Source organism: Nothobranchius furzeri, chromosome 10 (assembly GCF_043380555.1).
Source record: "Nothobranchius furzeri strain GRZ-AD chromosome 10, NfurGRZ-RIMD1, whole genome shotgun sequence".
NCBI classification, from domain to species: Eukaryota; Metazoa; Chordata; class Actinopteri; order Cyprinodontiformes; family Nothobranchiidae; genus Nothobranchius; species Nothobranchius furzeri.
This window is the reverse complement of record NC_091750.1, coordinates 30,632,859-30,656,851: the sequence shown is the minus strand read 5'-3', so window position 1 is coordinate 30,656,851 and position 23,993 is coordinate 30,632,859. Positions and strand designations below refer to the sequence as shown.

Here is a 23,993-nt window from a genome sequence, read left to right as displayed (position 1 = left end):
AATGTTTCGTCCAGAGCTCTATTCTCATGTGCAATGGGAACCGGACAGCCAGGTGATGAACTTCAGAGGTTTCTTCTGCAGCTGTTATCCAAGTTGACCCCACAGGCTCTGATAAAAACAGCAGAAACCAGCTCACATTACTGGAAAGGGTCCATTCTGTCAAGCCTCAGCCCATCAGTCTTTTAAACTTTATTGCTGCAGTTTATTTAATCCTCAATCTGTTCTGTGCTGAAAATGTCTTATGATATTTTTCTTCTTTGGGGTCAGAAATTCATCTATTTGATGGATTTTTCTGCGACAGAATGAACAAATAAGCTATAGTTAAAGAAAGTGATTGTTGCTGAGACGAGCTCTTTTCTGATGGTTTGGACAACTATATAACAAATCTTTTCTTAATGTACAGACAGCTGATAAAAGTGTGGAAACATTTTCCTGTGACCAGAGTTTTGAGTCTGAAGCAGCCTTTTTGTGATATGCTGTTGGGAGATAAACTGATAAACATTTTTTATCCGTCCTCAGAATCAGGATTACAAAGTCCTTCTGGCAAAACATAACCTAAGACATGTTCACGTCAAAAAGGCGTAATTAGGCCAAGAAGTGTCATGTTTTAGTGGCTACATGAATGAATGACACATTTTAATTCTCCCACTGAAGACATTTAAGAACCCCTGAGCTGATTGTATCATGTTTGTAATTCCCTAATATCCTAAGAAGGGGATCAACAATGATTCATGCATATTATTACTTATTGTAGTGTGTTATTTAATATTTAAATACCTGTAAATGTAATATAAACATGGGTTGTGAAGTGGCGCAGTGGTTAGAGCTGTTGCCTTGCAGCAAGTGTCATGTTCTGCGGGTGGAGATGGCAGAGCATGTGTGGTGGTGGGTTTCAGGAGGCAGAAGAGCAGGCAGACGGATGAAAAAATAAAAAGATGTTTAATCGTAGACTGGGAGCAACAGGACGAACGAACATGCACAAACGACAATGAACCGACAAAGACAGCAACAAGGAGGGAGGTATAAATACACAAGGGAGTCAGGAACACATGGGCAGAGTAATCAGGGACAGGTGAGAACAATTAGGCTGATCAGGGCAGGAGAGACACAGTCAGGGAGGCTGGGGCGGATCATGACAGCAAGAAGGTCCTGGGTTCACTTCCCGGCCTGGGGTCTTTCTGCATGGAGTATGCATGTTCTCCCTGTGCATGTGTGGGTTCTCTCCGGGTACTCCGGCTTCCTCCCACAGTCCAAAAACATGACTGTTAGGTTGGTTGGTCTGTCTAAGTTGTCCTTAGGTGTGTGTGTGTGTGTGTGTGTGTGTGTGTGTGTGTGTGTGTGTGTGTGTGTGTGTGTGTGTGTGTGTGTGTGTGTGTGTGTGTGTGTGTGTGTGTGTGTGTGTGTGTGTGTGTGTGTGATTGTTAGTCCTGTGTGTCTCTGTGTTGCCCTGCGATGGACTGGCTCTCTGTCCAGGGTGTACCCCGCCTGATTGCCTGTTGACCGCTGGAGATGGGCACCAGCCCCCCCACCCCCCCACCCGCGACCCTGCGTGGACAAGCGGGTTCAGACAATGGATGGATGTAAGATAAACACATGATTATGGATATCATTGAGAGGGACATGCTGTCAGTTAATATAAAAAACATGATCTTAAGAAGGTTTATAAACTCTAATTAGTGAAAATTGGAGAAGTGTGAATGTTTAGAATAACAATGGTTGGTAACAATCCAAAATGTGGCATTTTTAGATTTTTGTTAGCCAGATCATGCAGAAACAAAACATTTCTTGAGGGTTTGCCAGATTGGAAGTCATGTGATGCCAAAAAGAAAATCTGGATAACTTTGAACACTGGCAGTGGGACCGATTTCTATAAATATCTCTTTGTATTTTATGTCATTTAGCTTTTGCACCAGTTATTCAATAGAAAAATACAAGGGCTCGTCTAACTATGTGAGGTAACAAGCAAACACAAACTAGGCTGTAATCCCAACAATCACAATCAGGTGTGAATGAATGTATCCACAGATGTGACAACAACAAGATGGTGGTATCTCACAGATTGTCATCAACACTTCTTTGCAGAATAACCTTTAGATTAAACGGTTCTCAGGGGTTCACCAGGACTTCAAATAGACGTTTGAGGCACAGGATGCAATGGTAAAATTATCTTTGTACTTGAGTAAATGAGTTGTACTTCTTTTGATTCTCTTAGTTTTGACATTGTAGAACCATTTGCTCTATTTCTCTTTACAAAAACATTTTGGTATAAAGTTTGTTTAAGGGAGTCTATTGAAGAGTCTAAGATTTGTAAATTCTCAGAGCATATACTTGGGAGTCTCTTAATGCGCTGTTGGAGTGCAAATGATTAGCCAGAGCCTGGGAATACTTCTGATTAGGGAAGTCTGTTACACAGTGAGATAACAAGTTGTGCATGTCAATTTCTTGGCTCACTGAGTTCACGCAAAGTGAGAGGCTTTCAGATGTGCCATGCAGCCCACAAATCCCCCAGATGCAGAGTAAATGGGAAAATAAAAAATAGACATATCACTGGTTTTGGAGATTGTCCACAGTCCATTTAATATCCAAATACAAATACACGATCATGATGAAAATTCTTTGTTGGCAGAAAGTCTTTTAAAACTACTGTGGACCCTCAAACTGAGAAAAAAAATCAACTAGGTTCAAAGATTTACAAAATCCCGACGACTGTTTCCTTCCGATTGAACTGGATGGGAAAACCGGTTCTGCACTAGAAACCTGTCAGGTGGCTACATGAGTACAGAATCTTAAACAGATCTGATGCATGAATTACGACCACGCTATATTACCAAAAGTATTTTCTTATGTTTCTTATTTATTTAATAATAGGACCGTGCATGTTAACATCAGTCACACCGAAACATGCCAGACTTAGCCATAAGCTAGTTTACATCTGTAGTCTGTACAGTCGGCATCCTAGGGAGGACAGAAAACAGTATAAAACACATATGCAATCAAAAGCAAACTATGTGAAGACTACTATAGAAGAGCTAGATTAGTCCAGTACAGATTTCAGCAGCATATTAATCCGACGTCTATATTAATGTGTAGCGCCTGAAGTATGTGTTGGAGGTATCTCTTTACTACAAGTACACCACATTTTACCTGAATATGTGTACAGCTGACAGAATAGCCATGTTTGCGTTTGCCAATGTAGACTGGACCAGGCTAACTCTTAGAGCTGATGTAAAAAATGTGAGCAAATATCTTCCTCAGTGTGGAGTGCTTGAACGATGTGTTGGGGATGCCTCTTTGCTACAAGCATGCAGAGTTTTATCTGAATGTGTAAAATTTAGAGGGGGTCGTCTTTAGCCATGTTTGTGTTTGCCAGTGTACATTGCATGTGGCGGCCATATTGGATCAGCTGTAGGCGTACTTTATCTGTGTAGAGATATTTTTGTAAAACACAAACAAACAAAAACAGGAGCATAAATGAAAACATTTTCTGTTTTGGGTGATAAGTTCAAGCTAATTTACGGTTAGCTACATTGTCCAGCTGTTACTTAGTTTAGAGATAAGCAAAACAATAAAAATGAAAGAAAGAAAACAATCTTTTATATAGCTGTTTTTATATGTCTTATAAATGTTTTCATTTACATTTTATTTTTATTTACTTTGTTACGACAATATAATGAACACAATTAAAGTCGTACGGTAATACCTTTTAGAGCATTTTGTTTTGGACAGATCCATCCACCATTTTTGTTAAGTGGGACCTAAGCTAGCTGCCTGCCAGCTGAAGATACAAGATATCAGCCACATCTCAAAAATTCAGCGACTTTTCTAGAAAGTCTTGCACCTGCAATATTAAATTTAGAAGGAATCTAAATGGACTTGTAACTTCCAACCAATTTTGGTGCAAGTTAAGCTGAATCCCACCGAACAGCTAGCTGAAAGGTGCAGAGGCGTGATAAGGTTGGCACATTTAATCTAACCTTGAGGACTTTCTACCAAGTAGAAATGGAATCTGTGTGAATTTATAGCAGAAAACACTGATAAGCTGCTTTTAGCACACAAATAAAGCCTCTCAATGGGAGGAGGAGGACCCCACCAGACTTTAATTGCAGCTCCCCTCCCTCCCTCCCTTCTTCTCCCTCCCCTCCCCACCTCCCCTCCCCACCTCTCCCCGTCTCCTCCGGGCTGCTGGCGAACTTCACTCTGTTAGTTCATGTTGGACTAGATACGAGAAGCAGCGAAGCCATGGCTTTCCTCCGAACAGCGTTTTTACTGCACTTTCTTCATCTCTGTGCGCTAAACTGGGGCGGTGAGTTAACCCAACGTGCGCATTTAGCGCTTTTTTAACAGAAAACTTTTATGCAAAATGAACGAGTCTATAGAGATATGCGTATTTATTGGATGTGCGCAATTAACACAAATTGCAATTAATTTTCCGAATTGAACCTTTTGGCTTCTTTCTGCTTCAGCCATTAAATCGAGAAATCACCCACATGCTTATTTTCCTAACTTTAAATTTAGGCTTTTTGATAAATTTGTTTTTGGTTTAAAGTTTCGCCGTTGTGAAACTGGAAGGTGTGATAAATTACTGCGTAACTGATGCTGCTAGTATACCTTCTAGCTCCTGTCTGGAGCAGAAAAGTGAGTTTATACACACACACACACACACACACACACACACACACACACAAACCAAGTGGACCAGAGTCTGGATAAGTTATTACAGCTTTAATGAGCATCTAAAGACCAATTTTTAAATGTTGTACTAACTGAAATATCCTTCATCAAGTCATCTTTAAGGGGTTCTTGGTAATGTTTCAAACTCTAACATCAGTGTGAAGGCAGAGACAGGTTCTATCTAGACCCATCCATCCATCAATTGTCTGAACCCGCTTTGTCCATGTGGGGTCGGGGGGGGGGGGGGGGGGGGGCTGGTGCCTATCTCCAGCGGTCAAATGGGCAGTCAGGCGGGGTACAACCTGGACAGAGAGCCATCCCATCACAGGGCAAGACAGAGACACACAGGACAAACAATCATGCACACACACACACACACACACACACACACACACACACACCCCTAAGGACAATTTAGACAGACCAATTAACCTAACAGTCATGTTTTTGGACTGTGGGAGGAAGCTGGGGAACCCGGAGAGAACCCACGCATGCACAGGGAGAACATGCTAACTCCATGCAGAAAGATCCCAGGCCGGGAATCGAACCCAGGACCTTCTTGCTGCAAGGCAACAGCTCTAACCACTGCGCCACTGCGCAGCCCAGGTTCTAGACCCAGGACAGGAATAATGCATGTTTTTTTGTCTGCGTGCACGCCTGTACCACTCTTCCCTACTTCAGCCAAGAGCTCACCCCTATTTCTATAAAGTTAGGGCTCATTTACTCATGTCCCACAGTTACACTCACTTTCTGAACCGGTACTTCCCAGGATTTATTTATAAATGGTAACAACAAAGACATCCATTCAGCATAGTTTCACACAGTTCAAGGTCACTTACAGATGTGTTGCTTTGTCTGGGCAAAGATCTAGGTATTCAAGGTATTCAGTTGGCAATGATTTAAACGGGAAAGAAGCAGTAAATCCTAACAGCTTATCAGCTGTTTTAATAAATCATTTAACTATAACCATCTTAGTTAGAAACGTAGCTCATAACCAGTTATTGTTGTATTACAAGATGTAAATTAAGGGTTTCTAATGTGTGTTTACTACTTGTTTTGTAAGATTAGCAACAAGTACTGCAGATACATTTTGCAGAGTTCTTGAAAGGATACTTTGTAACTTTTTCATATTTTAAAGGAAAATTCTTGAGCCAGTATGTACTAAAATGACCCTTTAAAGGGTTAATGAAATGCCCTCCAGACACCACCGCCCTCTGTGGCCAGAATACCATACTTGCAACTTCAGAAAGATTGTGCTGATATATCCGGCACTGCGGTCTGCTTCCAGCACATTACCTGGATGTTTTAGATCATGAACACAACTGATTTTGTTTAATTTATGATGAATCATTCCTGTAGACACTAATGAAGGCTGAGGAGAAATGCACAGCGAGGAGATACATTTTGCTTTCGGTTCTACTAAATGGATGGGGGTGCTAAAAGCAAGCCAAATCTTATTAGTCTCCCTTTAATTAGAGTTTTGCTATTTTATTATGCTATTAAAAAACAGTTTACCTTCACTAACACTCTTTACCAGTAGAGGTCGAGAAAGAATACAGCTACAGGAACGTCAGTAGAAGAAGAGACAAGCAAAAGTCTTTTGCATTAGCTTCAGAGTTACAACTTATTTATGCATCAGCAGAGTTTTAAAGGGCTGTTTTCAGGTTAATACCGTTGTTGTTTTGGGAAAATTTCTAATCGTTTTACAGCTCAGCTCAAGGACTTATCCATTTCTGTTTTTAGTTGTTTCAAGTTCGTTTTATCCACTAATTAAACACTTCAGTCATCATTTCTGCTTCAGAAGAGAAACCTTTGGTGATTTTTATGTTCAAGACATCTGATAAGATCGCCCCCTTTAGCGGTTTAATGGGTATGGTCAGCTGGGTGGAGGCCCCCGGGTTGATCCAGGGCTCCCTGTAGGGATTATTTATCCAGGCTGGCCGGAGAACGTCTGAGACTCTCGAGGGAGAGTTGGGCAAGATTCTGGAGATTATTGGGATTCAAACAGGGACTAAACATTTTGTATGGATCTATGAATGTTTGCATGGATAGAATTTTTTGCCGCACAACTATGTAAATTGTGGTTTATTTTTGTAATCTATGGAAAGACCGCATCTGGCAGCTCTGCTTTCTCTAATTTGTCATCCTTTTTCTAATATAATGCTTCATCACACTCTTTTACTGGCACCACTCCTTTTAACAGAAAGGAAAATTTCCTAGTTGAGGTTCATTGGCTTGTTGGTTTTGATCAATTTAGTTCAAATAATCCCTAACAGGTGATTATTTCAAATCCCTAATTTGCAACAAATACTCTGACAATGAAGTGTACTCTAGAAAACCCCACGATGACTTCTTGTTGGACTCATTTGTAAATAAAACACAAATTTCACAACTTATCAATACTTTGCCATTGAAATGTTTCTGCCCAGTGTGTAAACAGTCAAGCAGAACTACTTCAGCCAAAAATCTGGTTTTGCCTTTGGTTTAAAAAAATAATTGTTTTGGGGATTTTTAAATATGTTTTTAATATTCAAACAGTTGAATAGGTGTGGTAAGTTTAAGGCCCACTCTTGTCATGATATGCTGTTTTTTTTAGCTAGGTTAGTTTTGCCACAGCTTCCCAGTTAAACACTTCACACACCTGCTTCTCATCAGTTCATCTGCATCACCTGGTCTAACTTTGTAATCATCATACCACGGTTTTAAAGCTCCCTGGCTCTCTCAGTTCTGGTCAGGTCCTCTGTACCATCATTGCTTTTAGGTGAAGCTCAGAACCGAGTGTATTGTATAGTTTCAGGGAATAAGAAATAACAATATAAATATCCTAAATTGAGATTCATTGTTGCAGAAAGTTCTCATGAAATGAGAAAGAAAAAAAACACCAACACTCACCTCAGATGAGTCAAGAGATCAGTTATTGGCTTATTTTTAATTCAAATGAGTTAAAAGTTGGGCTAATCAGTGTTTGAATGCACCACTGTTGCACTTAAAGATAAGAATAATAAATCTTATTTCCAGGTGAAACCTACCATCTCTTTACTGCATCTCACAACAGGACAACACTCACTCAGTCCTGACCTGATCCTTCTTTTTTCCTCTTAAACCCCTGTTTTTACCCCATCAGCCTGGTCTTAATTGGGTTACGTCTATTTAATCCACATCTTCCCTTTACCTCCTCTGGAGACTGCGTAAGCTGTCTGTTTTGGGATTAGGTTGGAGGGTTGCTCATAGAGGCCCTCTTTCCTCTAAAGAACATCTAAATCTAAACTGACCTACTCCCTAATGGGCTTTGAAGGACACTTACTCAAACGCCATTTGTGGCTGAAAGCATTTCTCCTGCATGGAAATGAACCCTTCCTGTATGAGCCCAAACATTTAGCTGGGTAGAGGTATTGTACACAAACCTCTATTGATTTTAAAGTCCTGTGTTCATCAGCGTGATGGTCGGGTTGTGCTGAATGAATGGGTGAGTGAACCATGCAGTGCTGTGGTGCAGTCAATCTGATGGCAAACATCTTAAAATGACATTTACAGACCAGAACGTAGACATGGCGGATGTTTTTTTATGCCATGTTGTAATGTTCTGGTAAAACCAGGCTTTCTTCTTTACTACCTCAAAAGGCTGTGCAGAATCAATGAAACCTGTTTGTTTGTGAAATCTCTTTTGTTATCAGAACACTGACAGGTTATTTGTTTTATGTAAATGGACGCCCCAGCTGCTGCAGCAATCATAAATTAAACAATGTTTGTTCCTACGTGCATTGCTCCTTTATTTAAAAACGGTATTTCAGTGGGATTGCACGCAGTAACATCAACTTCATGAAGATGTATATTGCCTTGAGACAACACCCGTATGTGGGGATGCTGATATTTAGTTTGAAATACATAATCTTCATCGGCAGAGAAGTTGAATCTATGGTTGAGTTTATGTTCTTCTCTTTTTTTTTTACGTAATAATTCTTTCTACTAGACTTGGAGTGTTTGTAGCACCAGATTCAAGATGAATTGAACCCCAGGTGGCAGCTGGGGTGTTATTAACATATAGTGATCTCTAGGATGGCAAAGGTTGTGAGAAATGATCAGTTTTCTGATTGTGACTGATGTCCTTTTGGCTGCAGTGTGGAACGAAACAGCAGAATAATTTTTATTTGGTGATGTAGGTCATGACCAAAAAATGGATTCTTGGATATAAGCGGCTAAAATGAGCTTGTGGAGTGACTACGTGGAGCTTGTACACACATAGTAGGGTATCCCTCAAGACAAAGATATTTTTCTATGGTTTGTTCTGTCACACACTTGAAAGTGAAGATGTATTGCACCAAAAACTATTCTTTAAAAACCTTTGACCTGGGTAGAGGTTTGCAAATTCTCTGTTGTTACCAACCGGGGTTTTCGGTTTTATAAAGTCACTGCCCACGACAAAAACACTCTGACTACACGTGTGCGACATTATTTTGCAAGCTGTGTCTGTTTTCAAAGCTCAATTACTTCTCTTTGTAGAAGACCACAGACAAAGGACGGTATTACGGTTGGTTATTGCTGGCCACATAGCTATTCCACGTCCAAGGAACGTATTTTGGCAAAGATTTGAGGAACTACCGCCACCTACAGGCTTGGCATGTCTATGAATGTGCTTCATAATGACCAGGGGCCTCATTTATCAAGCTAGCATACGCACAAAACGGGGTCGGAAAACTGCGTAAGCAACTTTCCACGCAAACTTTGGGATTTGTGAAAGAAAACTTAGCTGTAAAATGTGCACAACTTTAAGTTGACTAAGGACCTGGCTCACACACATGCTGGACATGGAGAGCACCTGCAGTGCTGCTGCTGAGAAGGATAAAGTTATGAAATCCTGCAGCATTATCACTTGTACTGCTTCGTTTTCACACAGAACAAGACCCTCACACGCACACACACACACCCGCGTGCATACACACACACAGTCTGAAGCACAGAATACGCAATGCAGAATATCAGCAGGGGGACAGGTTGAGACAGAACGTCATGCGTCTGTGACAGTGTGAGCGTCCTGTCACTGTGACCCGATTGATCATGCGCCCTGACTACTTGGACAAGGGAGATCTCCGTTTGGCTGACTGGTTAGCGCACGTGACTCTCACCTGGGAGTCTGGGGATCGAATCCCGATTGAAATATTTTTTTTACATCCGCCACAGATCTCTCTGAAGAATTCACAACAATGACGGCTTCAGCAACGCTGTACCACTCCGTAGATTTTCTCTTATTAGTTTTGCAAAAGTACTTCCTTTCATTTCTCCGCCTCACCCACAGGTACCTCCACTTCTGCTTCTGTGAAATAGCGCTTCCTTGATCTGCCTTGATCTACGGTCGCCATGTCATTGGCGGAGCGCTGCAACAGCCGGCTTATGTATATGCATGAGGTCCTCAAGGCACTTTGCATTGACCATTTATGGCAGTAAGTGGGCGTGGTGAGGGCGGGGTGTGACTAAAAAGCAGCTGAGAAACATTCTCGTTAGTCTCCGTTTTATGACGCGGAGATTGCGTGCAGCTGTGCGTCCTCCATGTTTGATAGATCACTAACCTGCTTGGCGTAAGTACATTTTTTTGCTGAGCTTAAGTACGTTTTAGTAAGGATTCTACGCCATGTTTGATAAATGAGACCCTTGAACTTTTTTTTTTTTTTTTTTTTTTTTACTGAAAACAAGGTGGCAAGGATCCAAGTTGTTTTTCCTAGAATGGCTGAGGAGGATATGTGGTTTTACAGAACCCCAGCTATAAGGCCATTTCCTATTGGAAGTCTCTCCTTTTTCACCGAGCTGGCTCGAAAGGACCATTTTCCAGACCATTTCAGGAACTAACGGAAACCAGAACATGTTTAGGGACTCGATAGAGTAGAGTTGCTGAGCTGGACTCATGCTGATTGGTTGTGACTTAGTGGGAAATTATATTGGCATTTTTTGCCAAAACAACCAGGATTTGTAAAAGTGGAAGAGATACTGGTAAAGTGGAATGGCAGGAAGAGAAAATGCAGTTTTAATATTTACATCCTGAAAGGGCTGATTTTTAGTGGAGACACAACGGCTGAAAGGACCAAGCCAACGTACCTCCTGGTCAATTTTTCTGCTCCCGGAAATTTCCCGGCACTCCTTTAGTGGGAACACAGCTTATGTGTACTTGGCCTTGGAGTTAAGGTTGGGAGCTCTGCCATGTGGAAGGACTTCCTCTGCATTGAAAGATGTTAGGGCTAGGGTCACGTCTGTTTGGAGGTGTTCCAGGAGACCCTCCCAAGAACACCCAGAAGTTGCTGGATAGAATTTTTATCCTCTATAACCCAGGAATGCTATTGAATACCTAAAATAGAGGGGGAAAGGGATATTTGTCCTATTTGACTGTACTCATTACCTCCTGATAAGTGGAAGAAAATGGTTGGCTGCAATATACTGTTGAGATTTACCAACATTAAAAGATGTGGCCTTTTTTTTATTAATGTAGAAAATTATCGGTCAGGTTAACTCCAACCTGTCCTTGTTTCAAACACAAGCATTTATTCCTTTCTCCAATATTCATTGGGATCATTGGTTTGCATTGAGACAAACAATAAAATAAAACAATCTAGACAATAGCTTAGATAAAGGGTTAGAGTTAGCACCGGAAATTCATTAAATCAGTCCTTTAATCATTGATTTTTGTTCTAAACTCACCGTTGACAGGAAGGTCAAATCCGAAAGCCGTCACTCATTCATTCATTTCCATTATCATGTTTTGGATTGCAAGGGATAGCTGGACTCTGTGTCAGCCCCCTCTGGGTGGGAGGTAGGGTTCACCTTGGACAGGTCGTCAGTCTAAAGACATGCAAGATGAATGATGTCATGCTTTTGGACTGGAGCAAGCTAGACAATACTGGGACAGATTTTCCTTTTCATCCATAACTCCACTTCCTCTTATCTGAAGCGCATGAAAACATTCTCAGAGCCATCGATGTGCTGTAAAGAGCTTTGTGTCTGATAAATTCATCTAAAAACACAACATTGAAATGTAGTTTTTTCCACTTCCTTGTCTGATAATCAGATGAGTGTACATTACATCGTAGATAAGCTGTGTTTTGGGGAACTTTTAGGTGGAAGCACAAAGGAAATGATTCACGCGGTTTCCCAGTGAGCCAGTGTCCCATAGTAGATAAAGGTTGGTCTCCTTTTATCCATGTTTGTGTCTGGATGCCTGGGAATGCCCACACTCCCCTCATGGGCTTGTCTGCATGCAGGAGGAAGCGTGCAGCTGTTGGCTCCAGTTGTTCATGTGGGATTAGTGCATTTGCCTGAGTGATAGCCGGCCATGACAGCCATATAATCTAATGTATTGGCTCATTGTTTTCATTAAAGAGAGTGCCCCGTTTGATCCCTGTAGTGTAATAATGCTGCCCCACTGTAGGCATATGTAAGCTAATTCAGCTAACAGAAAGGTCAGCATGGTGAGCAGTCAGGCCCCTCCTGTTGCAATCCATCTAATTATTTTAGGAGTGTTTGTTGTAAATGTGCAAAACAGGAAGCAGCAAGCTGAAAGATTAAGGGTTGAACTTGTCTAGTGTTTGCTTTAGATAGTTAAAAGAAATGTTGATGTTTGTTTTTCTTTTGTTTAAAGAAAAATTGAAGCCATGATATCATGTTTTTGGGTGCTGCCATGTTGGGACCTGAGTTTGACCACCCAGGATGTAGGGCTGCCTTCTCCCCTTTCACACAGTTGTGGTGTGTTTTCCTCATCAAATAACAAAAACTGCCAAATATAAAAGAAAGAACATATTTAACCCTACAGCAGCAAGCCAATACCTTTACGAATGAAATGGAATCAACACTAGGGATGCACCGATGGATCGACATTTGATCGTAATCGGCCGATAGCGCCCCTATCGGTTTTGATCGGAATTTTCAAAATAGATCAAAGCAGACCGATCAGGTAGGGTTGTCACGGTAACCAGTGTAGCGGTAAACCCCGGTAAAAAAAAAAAGTTGACAATAATAATAACCGTCTTGTTTTTTAAAAAACTATATTATCTTGGTGGGTTTACCGTGACTGCGGTGTAGGCGCGGTGACCCTTACCAGCCACCGTATCATCTGCAGAAGTTGTGCACTTTGTTGTTTACAACCAAAACTTTCTTGAAGCTAAAGCTGAAATAATGGTCAAAGGAGGAGACGGCAGCGCTCAGGACATTTATTATCCCTCAAAGAAGACAAAGTGGGAAGTACGGGCATCTTTTGGATATTTGAAGAATGCCGAGGGACAGCTGATAGAAGACGGCTATCCTGTTTGCAGCACGTGCAGAAAAAGTGTCTGTGAAAGGCAGCAACGCTTCAAATCTCATGACACATCTGCGTGACCATCACCCACAACTCTACAGTCAACGCAAGGCAAGCTAACGTTAGCGTTTTAGCTCAAATGCGTGATCCGAGGATTTGGGTTGAGGGAGAATGCAACGAGTGGCTATATAAAGCAGCCGCAGCGCCGCTACCTGCATATAAACCGTGTCACGGACACCGCCATGTTGAAATGACGCTATGCATTACGGGGCTCCCAGGGGCAGATAAGAGTTGGTCTCTCTCCGAGAATAATTATGAATTTAACAATGATTACTGCCTGATGACATTTTCCCACATCTGCAAAGCTCACTGGAAGGACACAAACCGAGGACAATATTTTCCTGATATAGGGTTTATTACTCAAGTAAGGGTAAAAAAGTATCTGATTAGAAGGCTACTTGAGTACTAAGTATCATCTGATCTAATATTTTAAAATGATGACATCAAACAGACAAAATAAGAAGTTATGGGCAAATATTGGTATTTTAAAGACTAAAGGGGAAAAATGTAAACAAATAAACAACATAATTACAAAATAACACATTTTAGGCAAAATTTAGACACAAACTGAGGACAATATTTTCCTGACATACAGGGTTTATTTAATTGTCTGAAAATGTAGCACGTTTAAAAAATACCGCGATAATACCGAAAACCGTGGTAATTTTGGTCACAATAACCGTGAGGTTAAATGTTCACACCGTGACAACCCTAATACAGACCATTTTAGATTAGGTTACACTTCCTTTATTCCCAGATTATGTAGTTTGTAGCACTCATTATAATGTTGTAGAAAATTTCTGGCCAATCCACGTGATCGGTATCGGTGATCAGCATTCTTTGGTATCGGTATCGGTGATCGGCAGCAAAAAACCTGATCGGTGCATCCCTGATCAACACCTGGCAAGAATAACTTGTGGTGTATTTTTAATTTTGCCAGGACGATGGTGGAACTGTCCACTGTGGAGCGCTGCTTCACCTTTCTTCCTCTTTCCAGTTTTACTCAGATGTTGATAGTTCTCTCAAATGTTTTACCGCCACAGTGCTACATTTGACATGTTTTGTGTTTAAACTACCTAAATCAGGTGGAGGAGTTTTAAGTATCTTGGGGTGTTGGCAGATCGGGAAGCATAACCAGTCTGTTGTGGTGAAAGAGCTGAGCCAGAAAACAAAGATCCAAATTTACTGGTTGATCCTTGTTCCATTTCTCACCTGTGAGGCCTCCATAGCCAAGCTAAATGGACCAGAAATAAACCCTTCGGATACAAACAGCTTTTTACTTCTTGCATGTTATCGTCAAAATCATGTGTGGTCTTGCATTGCTTTGTTGATTCCTTGACTTTTCAGGGCCAGCTATGGGGAACGCTTTGCTGATGATTTGGAGTAGAACCGCTGCTCCTTCACACTGGGAAGAGCCAGCAGAGGTGGTTTGGGAATTAGGTCATGATGCCTCCTGGATGCCTATTTTGAGAGGTGTTTTGGATATGTCCTGCCAGCCAGAGGCCCTTGGGTCGACCCAGGATTTAATCTCAACACAAACCTGGGAGCACCTTGGAGGTTCCACTGGTGTAGGTTGCTGAGAAAAGGATGAGTTTGGCTTCTTTGCTGGTGATGCGACCCAGATAAGAGGATGAGAGAAATGAAAAGAGAAAGTATTTAACTGTCAGATTTATCATTTAAAATAACTTCTACTCAAAACGTTGTCTGATTTTGTTGCATGTAGGAGGAGTACGGCCACATCACAGGCTTGATTTCCTTTGAGACAGTACCTGATAATTTATCAAAATACACACATATGCACACACACTCATAGACACAAAAGAAACAAACAAAACATCTTTTCAGCATGCTTTAGTGTTTGCTGTTGCTGTGGTTTGAAGCCAACGCATGATCTGATGTTCCAAGGCGAGTTTTAGAAAATCAAAGTAAGATTTTTTTAGTTGGCAGGAGCTGAACTGACAACCACCGTTACGCCCAAGTTGAAGAGCTTTCAAGGCCTTGTCTTGCATGTGTAGTGGAGGTTTGATGTCTGACTGGGATGATATACCCAGCAGCTGCTTCTGTAGTTTGATCCCTGGCCTTCTGGGAGGGAGTTTCTCCTTTATTGACTGCCTTTCTGGTGCCTGAACACATCTTTGCCTTGTGCGTTATTCAAAGCACATTCCCAGTGATAAATCTGAGAGGACCTTGTTCACGAGCTTGAGTTGTTTAAGCAAACTTAATTAAGAAGTGGGACAGAAAAAGGCTGGCATGAAGTGGTTCTAGTGTGTGTTTAATGTCTCCAGCAACATAAAAGATATTTTTATTTATTTGTTTTGCCAATTTTTATTCTGGCAGAGTGCTTAGAGGCTCGTCTACGAATCACAGATATCGGATTTGGCTGCACAGCTTGCAGGATTGATTATTTGTGTGCTGTACTGTAAGAGTGATTTGAAGGATTTAGATGTATGTTTTTGCCCACTTGGGCAACTTATTTGTGCTGTTTAATCAAGTCTGCACAGTTATCCGCGATCAGATACTGAAAGTATTTAATGTCCGTTACTATGTAAGAATTTACAGTTGTGTTGCTCTGAACTCAAAGATGATGTTGAAGAAATTAAAGTTGAATTTAGTAAATATTGAATGCTAATGGTGGATGCGCAAATAGTCCTCACATTTCACTAATTTATGCATCTAAAATAAGATTTATTAGGAAAGGTTGTGAGAATATTGAAGGTAACTTGTGTTAATAGAGTAATTCTGCCCTTCTTTGTGTTTTGAAACATGATGTTCATTATAAGTGATTCAGTCTTCTGTAGGTTTGGAGATTTGTCTCTGAACTATGCCCAGACCAATTTGGCCATCTGTACATGACGTCCCTTCATATTTAGAAAGCCCATCTGTGGGACACATGGCACTCTCCTGGGCCACAGTCCAAGTCTTGGCAACGGCCCGTCGGTGCCAAAGAGACAGGAAATAAAAACACCCTCCAGCGAGAGGCTGTTTCTTCCTTTGTTTTCCCACTTCTGTCCCTCTTTGGTCTGCAAACACAGCTCAAAGCAGCAGCTGCACACACCTGACGCCTGACACATCGGACAAGCCTTGTTCTGCAGTGGGGCAGCAAGCACGGGCTCACATTACCAAGAAATTGTACACCACAAAAGGTCTTTGCCTCCTTCCCGCTTTTTTCTGAAACGTCTCCCCCACACTACTTCTCCTCCCGCACCTCTCTCATGCCCCACGTCTTTGTTGTTTTTTTTCTTTTGGAGTGCAGTGGACATAGCCTGGGAATATTTACTTTGCTCTTGTTGTCAACAGTTTTTATTTCTGAAACACAGCAGATAAAAACTCAAATGTGTTTTATGGCACAGAAGTGACAGAGCTGTAATTTTGTTGAATAGTGAGAAGAGTTAGAGTAATATCAGTCAGGCTGGCACATAAAACTAGAACCCCCCCCCCCCACACACACACACACACACACATGGAGAGCCTAACCAAGATTAGTTTCTTGGAGATGGAAATTTGCCTTTTTTTCGAATTATTAATTGGAATTCAGAGCCGTATTTTTGGCTCAGACTTGTCTTATTTTTGGCGTTTTAATAACCAGGGATGTCTGGAATGTGCACAACAATACATGTTCAGTAAAGAGTGATGATGCTTAAAGTAAAGCATAAAAAGAGTGGACTTTGGATTGATCCTGTCTTTTTAGTTAGTGTCTACTGCTGCTGCTTATGTTAGCATTGGGGATGGGATTCAGCATCGTGCTTCCTTAGGATTGTCCCGAATCCATGCAATGTCCCAACAGAAGATCACCTGGAATGCAGCATCTTGTAGAATAAAGTTACTCATTAATCAGGAAGGCTGTTGAATCAAATCTGCTGCAAAAACATTCTTTACCACTCTACACCCTTCAGGCATGCGTGACCACAACTCCGTGTCACCAGTTAGAACTCACACATGTATCTTCAAGCATGTTCTGTTGAAGCCGATTGAAGATATATTTCCTCTCAGAACAATGCCGATGCCACGGATCTTCTTCAGTGTTTGCTCTAAGCTTCCCCTCAGGCCACGCCATTGTTTGGAGGAATGTTGACTTCTCAGATGGCTTTTGTGGTCGAGTTTGTGTCAAACTGGCAAACTGAGAAGTGAGCCGGTGTCGCCCTGAAATGTAGCCCAAAGCATCTGCAGAAATGGACTTTTTGCCGCATGTAATCCATCTCTAGGCTTAAGTTGCAAGTTGATATCATGACCGCATATGATGAATGGAACGAAGTAGTAAACAAGTTTTCTCTGCATCTTCCTGATATTTAGAGGTCAAAGACAACAGAGGCTGATTAGTTATGACTACAAACAAAGAAGTTATACATGTTCCAGACAAAAACACTTCCAACATTGTTTATTGTTGATTATTCAAGTTGGATTTTGTGCTTTTTTACAAAGAGAAAAGTCGTGTTTTGTGTTTAACACCAATAATGAACACTGAATTGCCAGCAGAGGCCAGAGAATAAATATCTTGTCAAAGTCTTTTTACATAGTTAATAAAATGGAGCTCATTGAGCCTGGCACCGCTCCAGTCGCCTGCCACATAAACTTGCAGTCACATCTGTTAAATTAAAATTAAATCTGTTTGAATCCAGGCTGACTTTGATGGTGAAAAGACAACCTCTGTGTTGAACGTGTGCATGTGCACATGAATATTCATGATGACCCCGGGGCTCACCAGACCCTCACTGGTTGGTGTTTGTCTCCTGCTAATGGGCCGTGCCACGCTACGAATGTGCCGCTCCTCTGTTGCTTTTCTCTCTGCCTATAAAACATGTCGAAGGTAACCAGCTTTTTGTAACTTTTCATGCTTTTTTTTTTGTAAATTTGGAGTGTGAAATCTGCATGAAAGAACACCCTCAGCATTGCGTTTAATGCTAAATAAACATGTTTTTAACAGAGGGATGCATTTGCTTTATAAACAGGAGCACAATTACAAAGTTGGGTGTCATTTCTGTCGGTAAATGTTATTCCAGCCCCCGAGGCTCAGCATTCTTCAGCAGAGGGCTGGATTACACTCGTATTTCATGCTTTGAGTGGGATTTCTGTCTTCAACTGATTCACGGTGTAGGGTAATTATTTTTGTCTTGTCTGATGTTTAGTTGGCGGTTGCAGGGCATTCGTTTGGCAGCTTCCCCCAGAGGGCTGATCTCTTTGTTTAACTGTCCCTCAGGAGCAGCAAGAGATGCAGAAAAGGAGTCTGCTGGGGAAACCAGCAGCAACTGTTGGTTGGACGATGGAATTTGTCTGGAATATTTTTAGTCTGCTTGAATTCCTGCATCATTATTACACAAGTAGAAAACAAGGCTTGAAATCAATAAATATGGTTTACTGATGAGCTGCAGCTAAAGGTGACAAATCTAAGGAAGTTTCGAAAATATTTGCAAGGTTTCTTAATTTGGTATGTGATGACATTTTGCTCTCGTATTCCTGAAATTTGAAATGTTGGAAAAGTTCTTATAGTCACAAATAGACTCTGGATGTCTGGAGTTTATCTGGAACCCTTCTCAAACCTTTCACAGCGTAGTTTCCATGAGTCGGACACGTTTTTGGGTCAGGTTGGTGACCTCTGAGACGCAGTTGCAACTTTTTGTAGACAGAAAAAGGAAAAATCTAATCTGGCATCCTCCTAAAGAATAAAGGGTGTCTCCAGATCATATTTCTTTCCCTAGCTAGTTTAACACAAATCCAGTACCTCATCAATGTGATCAGCACATTTTGCATGTGGACCAGGACAACAAAGACCCTAACGAGACTCAGGAGGAGGATTGATGGGTGAAGTACCTCTCCTTAAGATTCCACCACATTTGAACCCATGAAGCTACACGTTTTTCTGTCAGAATACAGAAAGCGTCGTGATTAGATGCATAACGCCTACAGGAATTGAATCCCTTAGCATTTTTCTCTGAACCCATGAGGAAGACATAATGACACTTTTTGATATTTGCAGCAATGGCATTCACAGTTTTGACGTTTGCAGATATGTCTCCAACTAGTTGCGAACTGTCGAAACCCAGTAGCATTGAGGCTGAATCAACAAATAAGAAAATATAATAAATTCTGATTAAATGCTCGCCTTTCGGAAGTGACAAGATCGTGGAAGTTCGTCTTCTGATAATATCGGTTCAAAGTAACATGTGTAACACATCAAACAGGACAGTACATACTGGGAGTGCAGAATTATTAGGCCAGTTGTATTTTTGAGGAATAATTTTATTATTGAACAACAACCGTGTTCTCAATGAACCCAAACAACTCATTAATATCAAAGCTGAATGTTTTTGGAAGTAGTTTTTAGTTTGTTTGTAGTTGTAGCTATTTTAGGGGATATCTGTGTGTGCAGGTGACTATTACTGTGCATAATTATCAGGGATGCACCGATCAGGTTTTTTGCTGCCGATCACCGATACCGATATCAAAGAATGCTGATCACCGATACCGATCACGTGGATTGGCCAGAAATTTTCTACAACATTATAATGAGTGGTACAAACTACATAATCTGGGAATAAAGGAAATGTAACCTAATCTAAAATGGTCTGTATTAGGGTCGTCACGGTGTGAAAATTTAACCTCATGGTTATTGTGACCAAAATTACCACGGTTTTCGGTATTATCGCGGTATTTTTTTTAAACGTGCTACATTTTCACACAATTAAATAAACCCTGTATGTCAGGAAATATTGTCCTCAGTTTGTGTCTAAATTTAGCCTAAAATGTGTTATTTTGTAATTATGTTGTTTATTTGTTACATTTTTCCCTTTAGTCTTTAAAATACCAATATTTGCCCATAACTTCATATTTTATGTCTGTTTGACGTCATCATTTAAAAATAGTAGATCAGATGATACTCAGTACTCAAGTAGCCTTCTAATCAGATACTTTTTTACCCTTACTTGAGTAATAAACCCTATATCAGGAAAATATTGTCCTCGGTTTGTGTCCTTCCAGTGAGCTTTGCAGATGTGGGAAAATGTCATCAGGCAGTAATCATTGTTAAATTCATAATTATTCTCGGAGAGAGACCAACTCTTATCTGCCGCTGGGAGCCCCGTAATGCATAGCGTCATTTCAACATGGGGGTGTCCGCGACACGGTTTATATGCAGGTAGCGGCGCTGCGGCTGCTTTATATAGCGACTCGTTGCATTCTCCCTCAACCCAAATCCTCGGATCACGCATTTTAGCTAAAGCGCTAACGTTAACTTGCCTTGCGTTGACTGTAGAGTTGTGGGTGATGGTCACGCAGATGTGTCATGAGATTTGAAGCGTTGCTGCCTTTCACAGACACTTTTTCTGCTCGTGCTGCAAACAGGATAGCCGCCCGTCTTCTATAAACTCCCTCGGCATTCTTCAAATATCCAAAAGATGCCCGTACTTCCCACTTTGTCTTCTTTGAGGGATAATAAATGTCCTCCTGAGCGCTGCCGTCTCCTCCTTTGACCATTATTTCAGCTTTAGCTTCAAGAAAGTTTTGTTGTAAACAAAGTGCGCATGTGCCGCCAGCAACTTCTGCAGATGATACGGTGGCTGGTAAGGGTCACCGCGCCTACACCGCAGCCACGGTAAACCCACCGAGATAATATAGTTTTTTAAAAACAAGACGGTTATTATTGTCAACTTTTTTTTTTTTTTTTTACCGGGGTTTAGCGCTACACTGGTTACCGTGACAACCCTACCTGATCGGTCTGCTTTGATCTATTTTGAAAATTCCGATCAAAACCGATAGGGGCGCTATCAGCCGATTACGATCAAATTCCGATCCATTGGTGCATCCCTAATAATTATTAGGCAGCTTAACTAAAAACAAATATATACCCATTTCAATTATTTATTTTTACCAGTGAAACCAATATAACATCTCCACATTCCCAAATATACATTTCTGACATTCAAAAACAATACAAAAACAAATCAGCGACCAGTATAGCCACCTTTCTTTGCAAGGACACTCAAAAGCCTGCCATCCATGGATTCTGTCAGTGTTTTGATCTGTTCACCATCAACATTGCGTGCAGCAGCAACCACAGCCTCCCAGGCACGGTTCAGAGAGGTGTACCGTTTTCCCTCCTTGTAAATCTCACATTTGATGATGGACCACAGGTTCTCAATGGGGTTCAGATCAGGTGAACAAGGAGGCCATGTCATTAGTTTTTCTTCTTTTATACCCTTTCTTGCCAGCCACGCTGTGGAGTACTTGGACGCGTGAGATGGAGCGTTGTCCTGCATGAACATCATGTTTTTCTTGAAGGATGCAGACTTCTTCCTGTACCACTGCTTGAAGAAGGTGTCTTCCAGAAACTGGCAGTAGGACTGGGAGTTGAGCTCGACTCCATCCTCAACCCGAAAGGGCCCCACAAGCTCATCTTTGATGATACCAGCCCAAACCAGTACTCCACCTCCACCTTGCTGGCGTCTGAGTCGGACTGGAGCTCTCTGCCCTTTACCAGTCCAGCCACGGGCCCATCCATCTGGCCCATCAAGACTCACTCTCATTTCATCAGTCCATAAAACCTTAGAAACATCAGTCTGGAGATATTTCTTGGCCCAGTCTTGAGACGTTTCAGCTTGTGTGTCTTGTTCAGTGGTGGTCGTCTTTCAGCCTTTCTTACCTTGGCCATGTCTCTGAGTATTGCACACCTCGTGCTTTTGGGCACTCCAGTGATGTTGCAGCTCTGAAATATGGCCAAACTGGTGGCAAGTGGCATCTTGGCAGCTGCACGCTTGACTTTTCTCACTTCATGGGCAGTTATTTTGCGTCTTGGTTTGTCCACATGCTTCTTGCGACCCTGTTGACTATTTTGAATGAAACGCTTGATTGTTCGATGATCACGCTTCAGAAGCTTTGCGATTTTAAGACTGCTGCATCCCTCTGCAACATATCTCACGATCTTTGACCTTTCTGAGCCTGTCAAGTCCTTCTTTTGACCCATTTTGCCAAAGGAAAGGAAGTTGCCTAATAATTATACACACCTGATATAGGGTGTTGATGTCATTAGACCACACCCCTTCTCATGACAGAGATGCACATCACCTAATATGCTTAACTGGTAGTAGGCTTTCGAGCCTAGACAGCTTGGAGTAAGACAACATGCATGAAGAGGATGATGTGGACAAAACACTAATTTGCCTAATAATTCTGCACTCCCTGTACCAAATGAGCTGCAGTGTTGTCCACTTCTTCAGCCAGTGTGGAAACCCTGTTTCAGTCCCGTCTGCTTGACTCCCACCAGCATTTGTTTACCATCTGTGTTGCTATAAGCTAACCGGAAGAATGCCAACACGTAAAGGCGCATGTCGCCACCTACTGTACCGGAGTGGAACGAACTTCATTTCAGAGGTCGGTTTTCTAATGTGCATGTAAACTAGGATAAAGACTCCTACGTTATTACCTTAGATCAACCTGGATCGACTTAGATGTCAGTCAGCGCGCATGTAAACAAACTGACTCTACATGGCTAGTTTTACTTAATATGACACCTAAAACAAGTCAAAAAGTATTCTCATTTTTACAAATGTGTCAAAAGTATTTACATTCATAACTCTGGTTTAAACATAAGGTTTCAAAAGACCTGATTAGAAGTATCAACTCAAGCTTTTTACTGAAGTAAAAGCAAAAAGTACTGGTTTCATAGCTAACTAAAGTATAAAAGTAAAAGTACTGCTTAAGTTGCACCACAGCACTACCACACCTCCTGAAAAACGTTTTTACCAAAGACTATAATGACAAAAAACTCTAAATAATAATGTAGACAAAACTTAGCTACACCAGGCCACATGTTTTAGTAACCTGGCCAGTCATGCTGATGCTTCCAGTCAGCACAGAGCAGCGTACGTCACACACCTCGAAGCTCACTTCATCATAAACAACAAAGATCACGTCTGAAGTGACTCCTTCCTCTGTTCTAAACGACTTGGACATGTCTTCAAAACCATAACAAGAAGAACCGCTTCCAAAAGAAGGATGTTTGCGCCGTCACCAGCTTTGACTACAACTAAAAAAAACGATTGCGTCGCGTGATACAGTCGTCATTTCTGCCTTTTTTCTGGTTGGTTATTTTTGAGCTGGCTAGTCCCGCCCCTCATGGTGCTCTCTGGAAGTGGACGAGTATCCAGACTTGTCCTCTGTGTAGAATAGACAGAGGGCGAGTCTGGCAGGCCAGGCTACCTGTTTCAGTGCCCATTGAAAAGGAATGCATGTTGGTGCAACGTGAATACATTAAAGAGCCATATGTGGATGGCACAAACCAATAGGGTCTCCGAATGATCCATATTTGAAGTTATTATCCAACTGCAATAAAATTCTCTATCCGGATAACACAATTTAGATAGTTGTTTATAACAATAACAAGCTAAAAAAATGGAGGAATAGACTTTTTCTTAATGTAAGGAGTAGAAGTAAAATGTTGGCTAATAAAGTATAGAAATCCAAAACTTCTACTTAAGTAAGGTAATTAAGTATTTGTACTTTGTTACTGGACACGTTTGCATTTAAAACTCCTAACTGTTGTGTAAACACAAGATGCAACAACAAATAAACACTTGACTAACAATCGGCTGCTGTCAGTTATCGTGTGCTTGTGATGTTTATGTGCACACCCACGTGCAGATGTCATGCGCCCTCACAGCTTACCCAACCAGTCCAACTCATCTATAAAGGACGATGAGGGCGATGGCGAGAGAAGAAGAAGCCAGAGCCTGGAGGAAAACCTGATGCATCAGCAAAGACAACAAAAACAAATCAAAACCGGTCCGATCCGATTCCTGGAGGGAAGCAAAGTCTGTGTGTTACATCAGCTGCATGGTTGATACAACTGTTTAATATGATTGAGACATTGTTCTCTAGCTCCAATGGTTATTTTTTGCTAAATTTGTGTCAAGCAGCTTTCCTTCATGGTGTCAAATTTGTGACAGCTTAGATTTGACCGAACAGACTGAAAAAGTACAAGATTTGCACGAATCAGGAG

The 23,993-nt window shown here is 41.4% G+C and overlaps 1 protein-coding gene across 3 annotated transcripts in view; it reads left to right on the top strand.

Annotated features, from left to right (window-relative positions):
* Positions 1–4,154: 4,154 nt before the first annotated feature.
* The window catches only part of mcama (melanoma cell adhesion molecule a), a 68,330-nt gene continuing 48,491 nt past the window's right edge, over positions 4,155–23,993 (top strand). For all 3 annotated transcript variants that reach the window (XM_070555501.1, XM_070555500.1, XM_070555499.1), the window contains exon 1: positions 4,155–4,303. In XM_070555501.1, the coding sequence (XP_070411602.1) occupies positions 4,240–4,303 (64 nt within the window). In that variant the 5' untranslated portion in view covers positions 4,155–4,239. The remainder of the gene's footprint in view (positions 4,304–23,993) is intronic.